Here is a 22,614-nt window from a genome sequence, read left to right as displayed (position 1 = left end):
AACTAAGCAAGCTGAGAAACACGCAGTTACCAGCTACGGTGAACTAATAAGACAAGCCATATGGCCTCCTGTCGCGTTTAGCAGTTCCAGCGCTCTCGCCACGCAATGATCTTGTCTCTGTTCTTGGCGGGCCTGACGTTCCCCTGGCAAGCACAGTAAATTAAGCCAAAGTCTAGCGGCATGCGTGATGGCGTTTACTTTCCCCGAGAGCGCCTTGGATCACTCCGCATGCAGTTTGGCGGCAGACCTGCACCAGGCTCGGATGTGGTAGCCAATTCGGGTACGCCATTATTCTTGTCTCGACCAACCTTTGGAACGTATCTGTCAAAGGAGCCTCATGCACAGGAATGATCCTCGAGCTTATGGGCGAGCTCAGTCTGCAAACGGCAGCAACCAAAAAAGCAAGGACGCTCAGTGTATCCTTATCAGATGTCCTTCAGCGCACACAACCATTAGCAACTCTTAATTAGCAACCTAATCAAGGAATCATGGAGCAACATCTCTCGGGGGTTGTATTAAAGCACGGGGAGAGAGGTCCACTGGTTGACATAAACCTCATGCCAATATTCTTTTCAGACAGCATCGTGGCCCTGTACTCCAGACTGCATACTGGGTGTACTCATCGAGAGACTGCATTTACATGCAATTGTGCATGTTTTGTTACCTTTTGATGTTTGTTCTTTCATAAGGCAATTTGTATAGTTGGCTGAGATCAGAGCGAAGCCTCTTATACTGAAGCAGTTTGTGTCTTTGTTGGCGAGCTCCTGTAAGTGACCTTGGAAACAAGTTAGTGACCTGTAAGTGACCAATGGCACAAGCATCTGCCAAAGGAATAAATGTAAGTTTAAATGTTAACAAAATGTTTAGAACTGAAATTATTTTTGAACATGGGAATCATATTGAAATATGCAAATTTTAAGTAATTACATTTTAGGACCATGGCAGGAACATCAGAAGGGGGGCATGTTTTTAATACCCCAAATGCACAAATAAATATACAGGAAAACAACTGGTTCCAAAACACCAGGTCAAACCAGATTGGGAATCACCAGAGCACCCTGTGGGTTTGGTAATGTACCCTGTAATCAAATGGCATTAATGACAATGCCATTATATTATTTCATCCATCCATCCATCCATCCATCCATCCATCATCTCCCGCTTAATCCGGAGTCGGGTCGCGGGGGCAGCAGCCTCAGCAGGGAGACCCAGACTTCCCTCTCCCCGGCCACTTCGTCTAGCTCCTCCTCTTATTTCAACGTAAGATATATAATGTGGAAATCTCAGGTCATCTTCAGTGAGAAAGGACCAATGGACCGGTGAAGATTTCCACCAGCTTTCACATTCTGGATGAAAAAGCGGGAAATATGGGCCAGTCTTTATCAGTCATGGCTGTTTCTGGAAATAGAGTGTCTCATTAGAGCTCAGTTGGTGAAACGCAGGTTCGGTCTTCTCTGCTGACCCTGTATGATCATAAACATGAAGGAAGCGAATCGCCGTTCAAGCTCGCGATTCATCACACACTTTTACCCAAGACCTTTCTGTGGCTGATGAGCGTTAACAAAAATAATAATTATACTACGATCCTCTGGCTGAATTATTCACTTTTAAAAGATTCAAGACGGCATGAATATATTATTTACCCCCCGCAGAAAGCAATTCGGGAGCTAAGTGTTTCTAATGTATTTGTGCTTGAAAGGAAAAACACTGCCACGAAGGCTGTGGCAAGAGCAGCTGTTCGCTTGTGTTTTCGCATATGAACACCCTCTCCTAAAGCAGCTTATGTTTATGTACATTTCAAACTGTATTAAATTTACTTAATCATCTATCTCTGGGGCAGATGTACCTGTTGTATGGCCCCTCTTGCTGGAAAAAGTGCCAGAGTAACCACAAGTCTATACAGTAAAATCCCGTTATAGTGGACTCGCTTATAATGGAATATCGTCTATAACGGACGCAGTCCGCTGGTCCCGGCTGTGCGCCTTTAAGAACTTGCAGAAAAAGCATCGGATATAGCGGACTCGCATATAACGGAATTTCGCTTATAACAGACAAACAATGTGGTCCCCTGGGTCGCTTTTGGCTGTAGTTTTATTCAACTATAACGGACTTGCAGGCTCTGCCTACAAGGAGCGTGGCGTGCGGATGATATCCAGTGTAGTTTTGCTCGCTATAACGAACATGCAGGCTCCACCTACAAGGCGTGTGACGTGCCAGTGATATTCAGCGAAGATACGTAGTCGGAATTATAATAGTCACGCATCTGGTCAGGTAAAGTTGGATTACTACATGTACAATATAATAATGGATACCACAAGTATGTCTGCTGGGGTGTGGCATGAGTAAATGGTGTCCTGTAGTTGTGTTCTGGGCATAAAGCAATTCTAGATATAACAGACTGTTTTGCCAAGTCCCTTGAAGTCTGTTATAAATGGATTTTACTGTATTGGGTAACTGGTCACGCAAGGGGGGATAGATGACAAAAATATGATACGCTAGACCATTAAAGCCAGTTAATAAACCAGTGAAGCCAGTCGCAGGTGCCCGCAGATTCAAGGCAGAGATTGCAGGGTTATCTGGACGCCACCCTTCTCGCCATCTTTATAAACTGTTTGCTTGTCTTAGATCTGTAGGCTTTTATTATTATTTCCCATGACCGGAAAGGACCCGGCTGTAATTTCAACTCTGTCACTCACTGACCGACGACCTGGCAGGATTAAGTGCCATTGCATCAGTAACAGTGGATGATGGCAGTAGTCCAGTCGGGGGGGAGGAGAGCTGTGCGGGTTGACTTACCCCATGAGGGGGTCCAGCGCAATCCCTCCGGGGTTATGCAGGTCCACATCAATAACAGCAACACATGTGTCTTTGCCCTGACGGCACACAGATATGCGGCCGTTGGCCAGGTCAGTGAAGTAAAGGTTGCCGGAGAGCCAGTCGATAGCCATTTGGTCCATGTCTAGAGAGGAAGAGAGGAAAACACAAAGAAAAGCCAAATTGCATCCAAAACAAACATGAGAGAGATTTCCTAAGACAGCTTCACTGCACTTCTGTGTCTCTCTTATTAAGCATGGCTTCACCGACATACAAGTTACTGAAGACATTTGTGGGAGTCTCAACTGAAAAATACACTTCAATGTAACATGGCAACGGCCCCATTTTAACACGGGGGGGGGGGGGGGTTTGGGGGACAGCGCACCATCTTCTACAGCGGGTTTACACACGCCTCTATGGCCACATGACCAGAACTGGTTAAACAGGATCTGAAGCTCTACACCCCCCTGTATCACAACTTATACCTACAGCACATATACATTCAAATGGAAAATGCATAAAGAAAGTGGATGTGACTCACAGAAACACTAAGTGGGTATATGGGTAGAAGAATCAGCTTTTTGATGATATTACAAGACTGTTCCTTTGATTATAGAGTTATTATGATAAACATGGACAGTGGTTTCGGAAATGAGATAAAGAGGCCTGCTATGATTCAGGCAGAAGCATCCGATTACATTTAAAGGAAAACTTGCCCAGATTTCAGCCAGGGATGCAGGCAGGGAACATACTGCTTAGATCGACGCGTTCTCTCACGGAACGGGATTCTCCCCTTTAATAGGCTGTTTGTTTCATGGATGCCCCAGGTCTGTTAAAGCATGGCACTCATGTCTAATTGGAAACAGTCTCTCTGGCATGAGCCGAACACAGAGGCAGAGCAAAGCCTGGCTGTGTTCCCCGTTCCTTCATAGCCCATGAATCTTTATTACAGAAGGAAACGTGGCTGCAGCTGAGTGCGCAGCGTTTGTGCTGCGTCAGGCCACCAGGGGGTGCTCCGTTGTCTGTGTCCCTCGACTGCCATAGCATTAGTGGCCATGGGCTTGACACACCACCGCTGTGTCTGCTCCCTCCTCCAAGTGCAGTGATTTCAGGTCATTCACTCCTCTCAGAAATGCCTCACTCTATTTTCACTCTTTATATGGCACCGTCATACACAGATTAAGTTTCCCATTAACCCAGGATTACATGTCATAATAACGATGGCACGTCCACAGCAGAGTGTAATCCCTCAGTTTTGGTACAGGTATCCTTTCTACAATATGCTAAAGTGGACCGGGTTCAAGGGACCATTAACCTACTACAGTCTTTGCAAGCCACTGAGTTTAGCTGGATAGGAACCCATGTGACCAAATTCACTTCCGGCCACCGCAGACACCTGTCATCAGGGAGGACTACTGCTAAACATACACCAGTGCTCGGTGGACAACATTAAGATGGCCGACATGTAGTTTCAGTGTCTCTGGCTTTGAAAGGGAACCTCCACCTTACTACTGAAGTAACCACTGAGGACTCAGTGAATATCTGCTCCAGGGATTCATTTTATAGGAAATGATGTCCGGCATTTTAACAAGCACGCCAATGAGACGCCAGAGGATAAAGCTCTCATCTAGACAACAAGCAATTATGAGGAAATTAAGGCCTCTCTTATGGTAATGTCACTCTACAATCACTCATAACGCAAACGGTGGAGTGCTGGCCTTTAGGACGGCCTGCTGTAATGTGATAAACCTGGACTCTAGCCTAACAAATTCTTCATTATTCTGAAGATACAATGGCTGAGCACTCGACACATCTCAGGAATACAGTATATACATATCAAAGGCTATTCAACATATTTGTGTTTGCTGGGATTCCACTGAGGACAAGGACTCGTGAGTGACAGGTTCACACTAAGCCACACTCATATCTGCTTCAAATCACTCACATCACTACAGGTCCCAGTGTGTGCAACACTGGCTCCAATTAATGAGCACTTTTAACAGTAAACTCTCACACTCTATCCTGTTACAAAGGCATGGTTGGGCTTAAGACTACTAGCTTGGCTGTTACCAAGGCCATCCTTCATATTATATGTTTATGAACTGGAAAACATATTTTTACTTAAAAAATACTTAAAAGATACATGCTTGTTACTCAAGGCCAGCAGTGCAAAACAATGGCATCCTTCATATTTCATGTTTATGAGCTGGGAAACATGTTTTTACTTGACAAACAACATATGAGTAAAAAAAAGTTAAATTTTCCTTGGTGCCAATGCTTAATAGAGTCAATGTGTCAATGTGTTTAAGGACTCACTTTGCAGGTTCTGCCCAACTCTCATCTCCCACTCCTCAGAGAACACAGCAAGGCCCGTCATCCTGCTGCACCAGAGCTGGCTGGCTGCGGGGGCAACCGTCACCCAACAGAGGGCTTCTGTGTTGTAACTGAAATCCATTGCGCGCATTCCTTTCATACTGAGAGATTTTAAGGTCTGCAGCAAGGATCCATTGAGGTGCGTGATGGCGATTTGTTCCGAGTTTCCAATTAGGAGAACAGCGGGTCTGTCGCTGGGTTCTGAAAGAGGAAAAGGAAACAGAGGAAGCAGTGAGGGGCGACTTTAATTAGAGGGGCCCAGGGCGGTCAATGAGAGGGTCATCCCGTGCTTTGCAGACACGAGTCGAAGCTGGTGCTAAAGGATTCTTCAATAATGAACAATACACCCAGCAGTTTGATAGCACGGTGGCTAAGGAGAGAGTTGTCATAACTCAAGCTATACAAATAGTGAATCACGAAACTAAGTTACTTTGTATTCATTTAGAAGTTAATATGTACTGGATTTATTTAAAATAATCATACAAAGAAATAAATAAATATAATTGTGTCTTATTGCAACAAAGAAATTAGCTGTGTTCAATCAAAAACCAAAAATCACTTTTCATCAGCAATATGTTAAGTTCATTGACTCAAGTCTTGTACTATCGTATAGCCAGCAGTATCTTGTCATTTTTCCCGCCCACACCTTTTGATAACGATTGTCACTTATCACTGCAGAACCACAGTGATCTACTGAGAGCACTATAACGATGACGTTGCACCTTCGCAGCAGGCCGATGCGCGATTTACTGCTTTAAGTTCAGGCCTATCAGTGACGACTCCGGGGGCCTAACTCACCGTGTGATATTTCAGGTACAGGGCTCACTCGGACAAGCGGTGATTTATCCCACACCTCTAAAAAAGTTTAACTCACAGGACGTTCTACTAATTCGGGTAATAAATCACTGTAAGCTTTCTCCCAGCTACTTTTTACCTTATCTCTCAACAGCTAATACACTGGCAGTCGTTTCTTACACTAAGCAATAGCCGAAAAATTATGCTGCAAAGCTCATAAAAACTTGCTCGTCTTGTGATACAACCCAGAGATATGATTTTCAAAAAGTAATTTCCTCTAATGACAAGCACGTAATTTCTCCAAAAAGCCTCGTCAATGTTTATCATCTAATTATAAGCCAAAAACACGATCCCTTTCCCTTTACTTCTCTTCAAAGCAGATTATTTTGAAGAGAGTGCAAGCTTAAAAATAACGTCTGTCTTCAGCGTTTGATATCATGTCCATATTTTCCACTTGTTAAAGATTAAAATGGTCTGTGCAGTTTAAAGCACATGACTTAAGCACATATAGAGAAACAGATGAACAAGAAAAAAAGACATTAAGATCCCTTATGTGTGGACAAAACTTAATGATGTACAACCGGGAGTGTGCTACAACCAATTAATAACTTTTTAAATTATTTTTCTGCAGACATATGTTCTCTGCTAGCCACTCAATGTTTTGACACAGATCTAAGTATCTTTTTAACTCCTTGAGATGTTTTCACTGGGGGTGTCTTTACGCCTCACACATTGCTAGGCCCTGGAGCGACAGTGTGAAAACGCATCTAAGCTCAGTTCAGTGCTCGTTGTCCCGTGCTCTCTCGCTGACCTTGACTCTCACCAGGATGTTTTACTCATGGAAAACATTCGATGGTGAGCAGCTTATCACGGTCAGAGTGTCACGTTTCCTAAATATATACTTAGCTGTAATTACATAAGAATGACAGAGAGGGAGCCGGACCACCTTCTGCCACGTTTGCAGCCAAAATCTGCCGAACTTGCACGTTAATGCCAATGAGTGTAAATTTAGAAGTGATTCCGGTACCAGATGAAACCCAGATGGCACCTTAGGCAAGCTTCACTGTCAGTGCCCCCCGTCTGAGACAAAATGAAATCGTTTTTGTTAATAGGCGATAGCATTAGGATACCGCTAACCCATCAAAACAAGAATGAGACAGTCAGTAATTCTCACAGCAGTGGAGTCGGTGACCCCCAAAAAAGCCGTGAAACCCATAACCCGTTTTGCATTTGTCCGAGTAACAAAGCAAAGGAATGATAAGCCGCTTCAGTCGAAAACTGCATTTTACTTCTTATTTCAAATAAAATGCAGGGTTGGTAACTTTGGTCAGCTGCACGGAGTGAGATTTTTTGTTATCTGTTCTGCACATACAATTACATGTATGTAAGTTTAATTATCTTGTAAATAGTCTGTAGGGTTTGCAAACTGCCATAACGTTTTTGATGCAGCTAATTTTAAGTTCAGAATGGAATATAGATTTGCCATAAGAATTCTTGCGTGAGAGTGTGAGTTTGCAACCCTGAACACGCACATTTTTTTGGGTTTCACCTGAATTGATTTTTATAGAAAATAACAGTATACAGTTGTTAAAAAGCAGAAACTTCGACCAACATGAAATCGCCAAGAAACGACTTCTATTTATTCAACATTATATAAAATGCATACTACGTTTAAAAATTTCCAGCTTTACGGTTTCAGGACAGAACAGCCACTCTGTTATGAACATTATAGCTTTTCGAGTGCTGTTAGCTGCTGCTATTAACACTAAAAACACATTACCGCAAACAGAAGGGCGGCATATACCAAAGTAGTTCTTGCTTGTTCATTGGCGTGGGAAAAGGCGGCTCTAGTGTTATTAGTGGGTAATTAGTGTTACCTGCAAGATCGCTATTTTTCTATTTGCTGCAATTGTTTTCATTATTACTTTATTTAACTTGACACACCACATTTTAAAATTGTCATCCTTGCATTAGAATATAGAAAACTTAATATTGATGGTATCTCATACTGCGTCATATGTTTTAAAATTACTACACACTCAATATTAAAGTGAAGCTTGACATGAAAAAAATTAATCGCAAATCAAATCATTATGGCAATATCAATCAGAAAAATTGCGATTAGATATTTTCCCCAAATCGTGGAGTCCTAGCCCCCCCCCCCCACCAGATGCCCCCCTGAACGGCTGTGTGTCTCCTGATGGGCTGACCAGATCTGTCTGAATTACCCAAAAACTTTTTTTGTGGAGATACCAGTTAATGGCACTGAACATTATTATCTATAAGTAGAACTCAGGTAAATGTCATACATTTTAAAGCATTATGTAAACCAATGTAGCAGGTGTTAATTTATACTGTAATGTATTCTAAGCATTACATGTCTCATAACGTCCCTATTTTCACTTGCAAAAGTAAGAAATCTAACTGCTGACTGTATAACTTCTCTCAACAGTGAATGGCGACCTATCCAGGAGCGTAAAATGAATTGCTGTCTCGCATGTCAGGAAGGTCCTGCATTTTAAATGTTAAGTCACACTATACGCATAAGCTAGTGTTAATTATAAAAAGCTAAGCGTCGGATTGGCTGGAAGGCACGGTGATAGAATTCTCAGAAAAAGGCCGCACAGCTGATGCATCCCCTTACCATTTCTGGCTTTGCAGGAGCTTCTGTCTGCCTGCAGGATGTAGCCATCCGTACAGCTACATCTGTATGATCCGTAAGTGTTCATGCAGGTCTGACTGCACATGCCATACACACTGCATTCATCGTAATCTTGGTGGGAGAGAAACATGTTTACAACAAAAGCTAAATGTATCACATGACAACCACACCGTAAGGCCATATCTGATTATTATGCAGTTTCAATTGCTTTTCCTGAACTCCTTTGATAATCCATCTTAAATACATTATTTCACATGTTAATCATCCTACTTTAAGTTTCCTCTTGTGTTGTCTCCAAATCTTTCTAATTTAAAGCTGATTATTCAAACAGCACGGATAATTTACTGAGATAAAAAGACAGAGCTTTAGCCAGTAATTACGCTAGATCTTTGGGTACTAACAGTCTTCCTTTGGCTGCAGTACACCCAAATGCCACCCGAATGTCACCCTCATGCCCACCTTTGCAGCCACGTCCATCAGTCTCCACCTGGAAGCCGTCAGCACAGAAGCAGAATGTTCCGTTCCTGGCCATGACGCAGCCATAGCGGCACCGCAAGTCGTGGCAGTTGGGCAGGAGCTCTGGAGAGCGAGACAGAGAGGCGTGATTGGCTTCCATTTGTCACTGCCGATCGGTGGCAGCAGCTTGAAACTGGAGCCTGGTTTCGTCAGGTAGGCCTACCGCTGAAAAAATCCATGACAAGTTCTCTCACATCGCCCCAGAATGAAGGATGTCAAATTCAATCAAAGGAGAAATGTGCGATTCCTCAGAAACAGGATGCAGACGGTATCTACACCCAGGCTTAATCCTCCCCTTTGCTGAAACACAACCCCCTACTGCTGGAGGAGCGGTTTCACGCTGAGGGGAAAATGGATTATTACAAAAACAACAATCTAAGGGTAAAAAAGAAGATGGCAACATCCATGGCAGAGAAACACATTTATTAATTACTAAATTAAAAGTTGAAATGATTTTAACAGGTACAATCAAGGTTTAAAGTTCTGGCAGTAAAATTAAGTGTTACAATATGGCACATTAAAATAAATGTACAGTATGTTTGCCCCTTGGTTGGCGTTATGCCTCATTACTGTGCCAGGGAGATTAAGGCAGAAGCTGCCTCATGTCCAGGCTGGTCTGTCCAGGTGCGACATTCCTTGGAATCCCACATGGCGAAGCTCCTCAACGAAAGAATCAATTAGATCATACCGCTAAGGACTGCGTACCCTCGCAGGGGACCAGGAGCTAATTGCGTTCACATTCTGACGTCCGAAGGAGGCCTCGTTATCCAAACGGAGAGACAACATTGCTCTGCTACACCTGTGTGTGCCGCCGAGACGGCCCATAATCCCCCACGAAGGGATCGGACCTTAAATTAATTCCGACATAATCGGTCAGGAGGAACACGCTGGGCGACGTGCCAAAAGTTAGCACCACTAGCGCCGTTGGACTTGCATGAATCTGGCTTCTCCGCTATCGTGCGCACGTTTTATTTATGGGGGAGCGCTGGGAGAAGGTGGTGTCAGTGACCGATTGCGAGGGATTATATTGGGGGGGGGGGGGGGGGGGGGTGGTTGTTGGCAGCAAGCGTTCCTTCTCCGAGGACTGCTGCCCGCTAGCCCGCCGGAGCCCCCTCACAGGGAGGAACTGCGGAGCCTGATGCATTATGCATCTCCTACGTGTGCTGGAAACACATTAATAACAGGAATAGACCGAGAAGTTCATTTTTATTATCCAGTAATACGATTCCGCAGCCAAAAGCTGCTCACAAGAATGATTACTTTTAAAAATAAGCAGTGGAAATGATAATTGGGCACTCAAAAGCCTGAATTCTTACAGCGTAATATATTCATTTGAAAAAGCTCCCAATTTTTGTCACTGTTTCCAATATGGAGAATGTTTGGCAAAGCAGCGAGTGACTTCTTTGCAATCCAATTTTGGCAAACCCATGACAGTGTCACTTACATTGTGTATTTTCCCATACAGCTACAATATGTAGATTATATTTACAGTAGCTGAGAAAAAAAGGTTTAATAGGGAACAGCAGAAACCAACAATGCTCTCTGCTATCAGAGAATTATACGAGGACCTAGATCAGATTACAAAATATACCACTATAGCTTCCTGTCATAATCGGTGTATTTACACGAGGCCACAGAAATACATGCTGTGTGTTATAGAGATGACCGCATAAAACATTCTTTTAATGATTCAGTTTATTCATAACTGGGATGCCACTAAGGACTACTTTTATCAATATCGATTTTTTTAATGATTGGTCGATTAATGCACACGATTAATATTCCCGTAGAAAATCAAATTGACTGTATTGTTTTTTTTTTTTACTACAACCTGTATAAAAGACATATTGCGATGCCCAAAACTTAGTAATTTGTATAAAGTCGGCCTATCCTTATGCTTATTAAATTCAGTTAGCGAAGTATACTATATAAGCGATAAGCATTGAAGTGGCAGTGAAGACGGGGACAACCCACAACCACATCTTTTTAAAGATACATTGTGGTTATTTGGTATATTGTGGTTAAACAAAGCAAAGCAAAAAGACGCGAGTGGTGTGGCGGTACTTTTTGCAATTTAAAGCCCAACACGTTTCTTGTTTTTCTTTTTTTGTAAATATAGTTTTCATTTTTATTTCTCTTCACGAATTATTTTTTTGTGTGTCCGTTTTCATTTCAGATTTAGCTAGTTTACGATAACAACACTGGTCCTAACAAGGACACCTGCGAACACATACTGCTACCGTCAATTAACGTAGAATAACCGCAGATTGTAGCCTAAACATTTTCTCTCTCATTCATCGGAAATTGTAAGGTAGCAAGCAGACGACGTTATGGCTTAAATGAGTGCAATAAGCAGCTACAAGGACAAACGATAGTAAAAAGCTCACCATACTAAGGGTAATTTAATAAACATGAATTGACAACACTTAAATGGTTTTACCGATTCTGGCAGTCCAGAATATTGCCTACAGGTGTTTTTCCTCTTCAGGTGCTCATGCATAGCGCCAGTGCCGCAGTGGTATGTCTTCCAAACCTTGTACAGCATGAAACCACCTTTTGTCTTGTGATAATTTGAAATACTCCCATAATTACGTCGCGATACTGAAGTAAACTATTTGTTATGATAAGCTGAAGAGTTTTAGAAATGAGAAAAGTAATTTCATTGGCATATTTTTAAAAATAACGATGCGTCGATTTAAAATATAAAAACACACGTTTTCAGCGTCCACGTGACCAACTACGTCAACTAATCGCGGCAGCCCTAATTCAGAATATTAAGTAAATTCGTTTATGTAGCAGAATATTCTGGTAACTTATTTATTCATGTGTTCTTTAAATGGCGTGTAATTACTGTCAAACCTGTGGCCTGTACTACGAAGCGGGGTTACTGGCTTATTGGGGTAACTTGTCGGATTTAAGGTACTCTGGGCAATATGTAAGTAAATGAATATTAAGTCCATTTAAACTGTGGTACCTTAAATCCGACAAGTTATACAGTCAGCAGTTAGATTTCTTACTTTTGCAAGTGAAAATAGGGACGTTATGAGACATGTAATGCTTAGAATACATTACAGTATAAATTAACACCTGCTACATTGGTTTACATAATGCTTTAAAATGTATGACATTTACCTGAGTTCTACTTATAGATAATAATGTTAAGTGCCATTAACTGGTATCTCCACAAAAAAAGTTTTTGGGTAATTCAGACACCTACAGGCCACTGATTAGATGCTTTAGTTTTAAGTTAAGCGTTTTCCAGGGGAACTGCTGCAGTGCTGTATGAAGTATCTCATAAGAAAAGTTCTTAGCCAATACAGGATTGTGAGGTGTTCATTAAACGATGCATGTATTAAATGATAAACAAAAATATTACTCATAAATGATGACAATAATGCATTATTGTTGGCGTCAAAATTGTATGTGACATGTCACACATATATATATTTATATATATATATACTATGCAAACTTGTAAAAACATTAACCTTTAATTGACGCAATGAAGAAATGTGTTTATGCGTTTATTTTGATCATGTAGTTAAGCAGTCAGTGCCTACCAGGTGGTCTGCTGGTTCAGGAGCTAAGTCTGGCCTGAAAATAAAGACCCAGAAGAAACACATCATGCGGAGAGCTTCCGTCAATACCCAGCCATATAACTGTAAAAGCGATAAGCCGCAGAGCAAATAAATAATATAAGAACGGCACGGTGGGCCGCCCGCACACAGCATCAATCGGCTAAGTGTTTCCCGCGCTATGCGCTCTGCCAAACATGTGGCCAGCGTCGACACTATTGGGTTTCCCATCTCCCTTTGACAGGCAGAAGTAAATCAGGCTCCGGCAGGGCTGTGGGGGAACACTGCCACACTCACCCAGAGGAGGGGAAGCTTCCGGAAAGGGCATTGCTAATGCGCCACACCATCAAAGTGTGATCGTCAAAGGTTCTTTTAACAATTCGGGAAGTTCAGAAGGACCTAAATTAAAAGCACAATGTGTCTTGGCTATACATTGTCACACATTAGAATTCAGGAAGTCTTTTTACATGCAAACACCTTTTTTCCCCCAAATTTGTCTTACGGAAATATGAGGGAACCGAGATGTGAATGAGATGCAAACTCACTGCTAAAATTCATTCAATGCTATGCTTTGTCCAGCACAAAAATTCCACATTTGGGAAATAAAACATATAAAATGTGGCATGTGGAACAGAATTATGGGTAATCTTAAAAAAGAATGGAGGCATTTTGTACTGTACTGATAACTGTGTGACACAAGATCATCTGCAGCCTGTCTGGTGCTCCTTATGTGAAAGAAATCAGTTAGTTTTAAATGAGAGATTAATTATGAAACATTACCAAGATTAATTAACCAGTAATGATGAAATGAGAAATATTATCGTGCAAAGAAAAAAATATGTGGGCAAGATGGCACTAGACAAATATGCAGCGAAATATATTTAATGTCTTCAACATCTGCTCTGCACATGGCCTTTCCTGCAATGTGTAATGTCACACATTCATCATGCTCACCGGCATATCAGAGACAGGTACACTGTACACACATTCACATATCACACTTTCCCATGATTCATAGCTTTTCATTCTACTTAGTTTATGTTTTAAGAAGAGAGAGAAGTTAAACCTCTTTTTTTTCCCTTTGTTAAAGAAAAGTGCTTTGGTTTAAGTACACCTAAGATATAGTGTTTTGCATGGTCTGGGACTTGCAGGGATGATGCTCACCCTAAGTCCAGGATTTATACAGTTGCTTGTTGGGGGAAGATTGAACCAGACAGTTCTAAAGACCCAGCCCCAAATTAGATGCCCGTGTCACAGGGTAAAATGGCCTGACTCAGGACTTTCCTAATTTAAAAAGAGTTGAGTAAACAGAAATGAGCATGACAAGTGAAGTGGCAACAGGTGACACACTCCTGCTCACTTGAAGCAGAGAGATGCCTCTTCAGCTGCTGGTGACCATGGCTACCATCAGACGCAGAGCTCCACTGTAGCCTAATGAGGGCCTGTGACGAAGGAAGCACTTCTACAGTTTTAATTTCAATCCACCAGAGAGATCTTGCTTTAGGCAGACTGCGATTGGCCTTAAGACAAACAGCCAAGGCACAATCACTCACAAAGTTATCTATACAAAGCTGTTAATTAGATGTCGCACTGGCTTATACGAAACACTTCCAGCTTATTATGCCTGTTTTTGTTACTTAGCTTTTTTCAGTAAATGTCTTGGCACAGAAGATGAACAATGCTGGCTGCTTTGGGGCGGCGGTGTGGAGGTACAGCCCAGAGAACCCGGAGCGGAGCCCGGAAAGCTGTGAAATTAGGTTCGCACTAGCATGAGCAGTGACCAGCCTTTCGAGGGTCCAGTTTCAACAATAAAGTTGGCAAAAACATGGGGTTACGTGAGAGGGAAAGAGAGAGAGAGAGAGAGAGGCATAGGTGGCTTTGGAATCTGATTAATCTCTGATCTCGTATTTCTTAACGAGCAGGTCCAACGGTGAACAAGCCCGTAAACTACAACCCCCCCCCCACCCGTGAGTGCCGGAACACAAGATTCATGTTCTCATAACTCAACCTGTATTCCTCTTGGTGTTTTTAGGTGCTGACACCACCCGAACACGGGCAAAACGCACGTGCATGATTGTGTGTGTGTCTCCTGTGTGTGCGTGTATGTGTCTGTGGGAGGGTGGGGGGGGGGGTGCTGAATACCCAATCCATGACCCATGCAAGCTGAGGGTATCACCACAACAGTTCTGTCACAATAGAGTCTGGAACAGACTGTCCCACACTGCAATAGGCAATCAACCCACCCAGCAGCAATCCACAAGGGTACAGGGGGGGGCAGCTAGCTTAATGACCCTATTACTCACAAGGCCCCCTGTGCCACCAGCTCTTTAGGTTCACCCTTCATTTCAGTTGGACCCCCCTGCCAGATGTCGACCGTCGCTGGAGTAGAACAGCAGGGAAAGTTGTGTTCAAACCATCTTTGTGCCACCATTTGTTTGTTTGTTTAGTCTTTCCAGACACCTGTGGTAAATGCTGTTAATTAACTTAACTCAGGGATCTGAGTGCTTAATGTAGCCAACCTTGCTGAAGGGTGAACGTGTTGTACAGCCTCCTCTTTCTATTTGTTTTCCAACTCCAGCAGTTGTGACTAGTAAGTCTTTTAAGAGAAGGTAAACTATTTTACAATCAGTGTAATACTGGGTCAAATTAATCCCATCTACCTCTGATGACACACTAGGAACATTATCAAAGGTCAAAAATTGATCATTTAGACACAAATGTTCTCTAGTTACATTCAACTGTAAAACCAGCTGGTTACTCAACAGCTGATCATTATGCAGTAATTATGATGTGATAAAGTCATTATGGCTATTTCATCTTCGCTAATCCTATCACGTTTCAGAAAGTTCTTTAATAATATGTTAATAATAATTTGAATATTCTTTAATAATACGTTGAGCCGTCTGGGTTACGGCATGGTGCCGGTTTCCGTGGTTTCCTCCTTGCTATGGGGAACAATTACCATCCCAGTGCCAACAGTTGCTTCTTTTAATGAAGTCCAGCTGGCTAACTGGCTAAGGTACGTAGGGTTAGCTGGGTTGATGCTAGCCGCTTGTTACCGCTGGCTTGGTGCTTTGCTTTGTAAATGTTTATTTGGTTTTCAACACTTTGCTATGCTTTCATATCAAAGGTACCTCATTCCCATTTTGCTGGCTCTCTTAAAAATTTCTTTTTTTCTCTGAACCTCACCACACTCCATCACCCACTCTACCCAAGTGGCAGACTCCTGCCCCACAAACTCCCAAAGTAATAATCGGCAACATCTCTGTGATTTATATTTGTTATCCTGAGCTAATGTTTCACCTTAACATCCAGGGAATACCTGGGGAGCAAGCGTGTCACCATTTTTCGCCCATATGCAGTAGACCTGCCCAGCAGAAAACTGAGTAGCACCAAGATATGTCGGTTTTTACATTTTTTTTGCTTAATTTGCCTTCAAACAATGGCCATTTTTCACTCTACTTCAGGCAGCTAATTTTCATTGAATTGTTAGTCACCAATGAGCTGTAATATTCCCTCATTTACAGGTTGAGCATTAATTAGCTGCCACGCACGCAGTACAGGAGGTAGCAACACACTAAAATTAGCATGCTTTGCATATGGTAGCGGGCGACAACAAAAACATGCCATATCTAGGAATGGAGTATGACCAAATAAAGGAGCTGAATGGTGGAGAATCTGACAGGCGGCCTTGAGGCAGGGTAAGACTTTACAGCTTTGTGGTGATGCTGGCCAGTGAGCAGAGACAAACGTGGCTGTGTTGGGAAGAAAAGCACTGGAATGCAGACACACAGATACAGACACATGCACACAGACAGGCACATACACACACACACACACAGGGCTGTGTCAGGAAGGGAACCAAAGGACAAGCTAAAGGCATTATTTGTGGATTCAGAAATTCAGCAGCACTTCCTATTTAATAATGAGTATATCTTTAAACATTAAGACAACAAACGTGTGAGCTGTCTGCGAGTTTCAGGAATCCAACAGCAGCCGATAAAAGAGGATATATCTCTTCATTGGCGGCATCGTTGAGTCGATGCAGCTGAGCTGCGCTCCTTGACATATTTATTTACTTAGTACATGTGAAGTGAACAGGGGGAGTGCAACTTCATATGAGGAAACCAGGGGCCTCATGTATAACTACGTGCGTAGAATTCACACTAAAACATGACGTACGGACAAAACTGGGAGTGTACGTAAGCAAAAAAAATCCAGATGCATAAAACTGTGCGTAAGCAAAGATCGATGCACATTCCCTTTATAAATCCCAATGAGCGCGAAATTTGACGTACGTGAACGAGCCCACAGCCACCACCCCCCCCCCCCCCACACACACCCGCCCATGATTATGCATATTTGCATATGTAAATCTGTATAAATACCCGCTTTGTTCTGTTTTTCTTAAATAACAATGGATAAACCACGTGGGAAAAATACGTATTTTAGTGAGTTTGAAGTGGAGGTCATGTTAACAGAAATCGAGAAAAGAAAAGTGATATTATTTGGTGGTTTAATTAGTGGCATCCGGAGCGGCAGAACGTGGTTCAGTCAGTTAAAAGTTTTTTTTTATCTATTCGCACGGTGGCCGAAATTAAAAAGAAGTGGTCCGACATTAAAGTCGACGTGACAAAACGAAAGAGTCTTAACAGCACAGGCGGAGGGAGCGGACTCCCCGGTCTCTCACTTTATCGGGTGAGGGGGACGCCGATGTCAGCGCGGGTAAGTTTTTCTCGTAGCATACTTGTTTGAATTACCTGCATGTTTATGAATAACAGGTAGGGCGCAGAAGCGGTGTTACTTTTGTTTATTTTGTTTGTTTATTCTTACAGACAATAGTACAAGAGGACGACAGAGGCGGCGATGGTGCTGCTGTGCCGAGCACATCTTTGGGCGCTGGCTGCACACATTCCCGTGCCTCGGAAACCGGGGGGCGACCGTCCGGCCGTGTGCTGACTGAAGCTGTGCTGCAGTCATAAAATGCAATAGCACATGCTGTAGGAGATGTTGCCAATGAATTAAAACATCTAAATGATACGATGTGTGATATTAACAACACATTTAAAGAATTAGTTAAAAAATAAATGCGGTGTTTGCCTGTTCGACCACAGCGTAAGAAATTTTTTATATAGCTGGATATATCTGGACAAGTGAATTATGCAGTCTCATACAGCAGGCATGGCGCGACTTGGTGTTGACTAAATTACCTGACTATGATCCCTGAATACGCGCTCTCTTCGAATTCTTCCATAAGTTACGTCTTCCAATAACGCAAGAGCTGCCATGGCAGTCATAATAGTTCGATCATTTTCTGCACCGTTTTATTGTTACAAATTGAATAAAAATCAGGTTCCATACATTTGTAAACAACATACAATTAATGTCGGTGTATTGGATAAAGTCAGCGTCATGATTGTGAGTTTAAAAAGGGAAACCACAGTAGCAATGACTTACCCTGGTAGCCTTCCCTGTACAAAACCGAACCGAAACGTGCGTACGCCATGTGTGGAGCTACCGTGAGAACGTGCGTAGCGGTACGCCAAGTTTCGTTTTTATACATCTCGACGTGAGCGTGGAAACGGACGTACGCAACATTTTCGTACGTACGCACCGTTTATATATGAGGCCCCAGGTCCGCATGTGTCCCTGCAAACATGTTGCTCACCGTCCTGTTTCTGACCAATCATAGGGTCCACTTGTCCCCCAAATACTAGAACTCATTAAAATGCTTTATTTATTCATAGGTTTAATTAAAAACTTAAGTAGTTCACCCGAGATAACTAAATGACTAAAGATGACCCATTTCAAGAAGCACATATGAAAAGCATAAATCATTACATAACAGAACCTTTTTATTAAGAGCTTACGTTTGAATATTAAGTACAAACCTGCTTTGTAAATCTTAACATTTTAATGAAATAAACATAAATAATACACGATTGGGCATTCTCAAGCAAGGCCCTTGAGACAAAGATTGACCTTAACGAATAAATAAAGAAAAGAATAATTGGTAACTAAACAAAGTCTTGTCATATAACAATTACGCAACAGCCATAAGGATGAAGTGATGGAAACAGACGACTTGTGAAATACACTTTAGCAACATTAACCTACATTCACAATGTTACTCAAACCCTCAGTGAAATGCAGAATATGCGTTCGATCACCTGTGCCCTTATTCAGGCTTATAAAATGTGCAATGGCCTATGATAATTGTCAGTCATATTCACCCCTGCATTTTATGTTGTGTTATAGTTGCATAATCGGTCTCTTCATGACTTATTTAATAATTTAACAACCTTTATATATCAAGTCAAGTCAAGTGGCTTTTACTTTTACTTTGACTTATACTTATATATATATATATATATATATAATGTGTGTGTGTGTGTGTGTGTGTGTGTGTGTTTACTATTAAATACAATTTACTTCTTTTGTATACTGTTTACATCTTTATTAGTTAATTTCTTCAGATCTGCTTTGGGAGTCACTAATGTCTCACTTGACAATAAAACCATTGAATCTTAAAGACGGACATGCCCTCAGTGCTGCTTCTCTCCTCGTTCACAGAGCATTATCCTACGGTGGCACCCTGTCACTGTCTGCATATACACAGCCAACACTGCGGCTGTCCTCCTGTACACGCTGTACTTCTTCACTGCAATCAAGGGCCTGGCTGCTCTTAGCTCTTAACTGCGCCTTTTGTTGCCCTGACTGGAGCCACACAGGCGGCTGGGTGACAGAACTAATCCCGACTTCCCTTTGTCCGGCTGTACGGGGGCGAAGCGGATGCTGTAATCTGAGCATCCCGTAGACCCGCAAACAAACGCCGAGCCCTCAAAAGCATTCACAAGAGGACATAAGGAAAAACACCATGGGCTTAACCGGCGAATTAGTCGGGGATTAGTTTCCTCAGGAAATTGTCCATCAAGCAGGTGCCTTTAACAGGATTAAAGTGAGTATAAAATTAAAGAAGGTCATTGTGTAAGGCAATCATATACTGTAAATGTCTTAATCATGGTCGGTCGTGACACATTATTAGGTCCTTCATGGATGTGTGTACATATATATTCTTTTGCTTTATGTTAATTATGCGTGAGAATAAAATATCAGCCGACTCACAACACAGCAGGTATAAGAGAACAATTTTGTGTATTAATTTACCTTAGATACAGAATTGGATAGACACTATCTGAAAGTGCCCTTTCAAAATCTCACATACTATACAGGACAGCTGGAGAACACAGGTCCTAGTGCCTGCAGTCATGCTTCCTTTGATGCTCAGTCTTTACAGCTGAATAACAGAGAGTTTGGTACAGTGTAATGTTTTTTCTGCATTTCATTCCCATTTTCCCCTGAAAAACAGATGTATAACGTCTACCTCTACCAAAAAGATTATCTGACTCTACAAATCATCTTTCTCACTGGCTATTTGAGCATGTTTTCCAGTTCTTTCATAAATCCACATTTAAATAGCACATTCAAGCACTCAGGCATTTGCTTCATTTACTGTTTTTGTCTGAGTACTTCTTAAGGACCCTCCTAGGGCATTAACCCCTTAGGACTGACCCTAGGTGCCCGATTAAAATTTGTGCCTGATTGTCCTTCATTGTTCTCCTTCCATTACATTTTCTCCGCAACTCAAGTCTTTCGGTGAGGGAGAACTGGCTTTTTCACTGACTACTTCTAGTGAACATCAAATTTTTTGTTTTATTCTCGGAAAGTTTTAGAAGCCATATTTGTTCTATTTCACCTAGTAGCAAACCATTTTATTTTTTTACATTCATGACAGATATACACAGATGTAACAGGTATAGAGATTCCTTTGAAGTAAACTATAAACAAAAAAAAATGTCAATGTCCATCTTTCTCACAGAATATTAGCGTGCTCCAAAACACCACTGGCTAATTAATCCTCAGACCCTGTAAAATATTGACACACTAACCAGCTGTGGTCCTCGTCTACCATTTCAAAAAGTAAAACTGACACTCTCTTTTTTCAAGACCAGACAGCATGAAGGCCCCAGAGGATCATGGGAATGTGGGGCGTCACCCACTAATTAAATCTTGTCTCAATTAAATGTTAAGTGTTCTGCTCCTTCCATTTAATGAGAGGTTACTATATAATGCAACATAAAACACCAAAAATTACATGAACTATCGACAAGGGTGGTTGAGAATAAGTTTATTAAAGAAATGTCTTTTAGTTTAGCTAGTAACATGACACTAAAACTTGATTGTCATGAAATATGCTGTGGTACTTCAGTATAGCCACATACATCTAGAAATAGTTTTCTGAAGAGAGTAAGTCTGATCTCCCTAGCATTGAAGATATTTCAAGAGATCTTTTTTATAAAGTGTGAACTATCAGGTGGTTCCCAGGCACTCTGAAGAAAGGATGAATCACTAATACCTTCCATCTCACTCTTTCCAAAGCTCTCTTAACAGAAGAAGATCTATATATCATATACAAGCAGAAGCCGGCTATGGTTACTGAGCACTGAAGTATATAACAATCAGAAATGATTGAATGCTGCTGAAAAATGCACACACGTCAGAGAAGAGAGAGCGCTCATGTTCTAAGGAATCAATAACGCGTTTAAACTGCATTTAACGATAATCTATCCAACCATAACTAAAAATAAAACACTCTACAGGCTAGTATATTGTGCGGAGAAAAGTGGGACAATCGCTGCTCTCAGTGACTTTAATTGGTATGATGTACGAATGCAAGTGAGTTCTGGCCGTGCTACACCCTGAGGTTCTCTGGACCCATTCGGCGCACATGGAATTGGGCACATCTGACCCACTGGCCTGCCACTTTGGAAACCACGTGTGGCTCAGCAACTAGACTGTATTGTTATCACTGACATCTGAGAAGTTAAATCTCTGAGATGGTCCAGGAAGACACCAGCAGCATAAGTAGGGGAGGATAGGAACAAACCACTTCATTTTACATTTCATCTATGCCTTTGTGTAATACTGCAGAACAGAACAGCTATTATGCATGAATATACATGATTGTCCAGTTCAATTCTCCATTTAATCAATTTTTATTATCTTAATTTAATCGTTATTTTGTTGTTTGTTTTTAGCTTAACATATGGTGTCGATTATAGCTAATGAATGATTTGATTATAAATCATCACTTTATGCAAAACAAAATCAATTAGTTTATCAGGAATACTACATTCTGTAGAGAAAATCAACACAAATCAAGAAAAAAGGCTCATTTTCATCATTTTCTGATGGAAGCAGGAAAAAAAGTAGTTCAAAGATCAAGAAAAAATGTCAAAATGCATGCATGCAGGGGAGTCATAACTAAGCTACTTTACTCAGTTATACAATCCGAAAGACTGAGACAGCACACCCTGGGACCTTATGACCTCTTCCCACACAGATATGGAGACCCCTTGCCTTCCCTCAGGTGTTTCAAAAATGAAATAAATAGCTAGTGAGTAGAGTCAGACGATCATATATAGCTGGCTGGTTAGCAGAACATGCTGCTTCAACGTCTCCTAAATAAGGAACACATTTATTTAGCATTTAGTGTGTAGCGACTGTTTGTCCTAAACCCTGGGTTTCACACAAATGTATGGTTTGAGTGGTGGGTATAGCAGTACAGCAGACCAAAATGGCTGAGGAGCACAATTTGGGGAGATCTTCATTGACCATGCCAACCAATAGGAACGTCAAAGGCTGTCCTCAGGCTGTCCGCTGTCGCTGTGCATCACAAACATTACATTCAGCCATTCTCACTTCTGTCTGGCTCCTTTGGTGTGAATGCACTCTAATTAGTCTTAATTTAATTATCCTTATCAGCTGGCTTTGACCCAGACTCTGTGTTTTAAGGTGTCTGCATCAGTGATGACTGAA

At 41.8% G+C, this 22,614-nt stretch overlaps 1 protein-coding gene across 6 annotated transcripts in view; it reads right to left on the bottom strand.

Annotated features, from left to right (window-relative positions):
- Positions 1–22,614, bottom strand: part of LOC125746278 (low-density lipoprotein receptor-related protein 1B-like) — a 279,046-nt gene that overhangs the window by 177,201 nt on the left and 79,231 nt on the right. For 3 of the 6 annotated variants that reach the window (XM_049020071.1, XM_049020079.1, XM_049020089.1), the window contains 4 exons: positions 9,104–9,223; positions 8,627–8,755; positions 5,131–5,388; positions 2,797–2,959 (listed from right to left, as the gene is read on the bottom strand). In XM_049020071.1, coding sequence (XP_048876028.1) covers positions 2,797–2,959; positions 5,131–5,388; positions 8,627–8,755; positions 9,104–9,223 — 670 coding nt within the window. Of the gene's footprint in view, positions 1–2,796; positions 2,960–5,130; positions 5,389–8,626; positions 8,756–9,103; positions 9,224–9,323; positions 9,501–11,600; positions 11,879–18,192; positions 18,238–22,614 lie in introns of those variants that run through there. The other 3 variants (XM_049020098.1, XM_049020112.1, XM_049020104.1) reach the window with 3 other exon arrangements.

Source organism: Brienomyrus brachyistius, chromosome 1 (assembly GCF_023856365.1).
Source record: "Brienomyrus brachyistius isolate T26 chromosome 1, BBRACH_0.4, whole genome shotgun sequence".
Lineage (NCBI taxonomy): Eukaryota > Metazoa > Chordata > Actinopteri > Osteoglossiformes > Mormyridae > Brienomyrus > Brienomyrus brachyistius.
The sequence above is the reverse complement of the archived record's forward strand: the minus strand, read 5'-3'. Positions and strand labels throughout refer to the sequence as shown.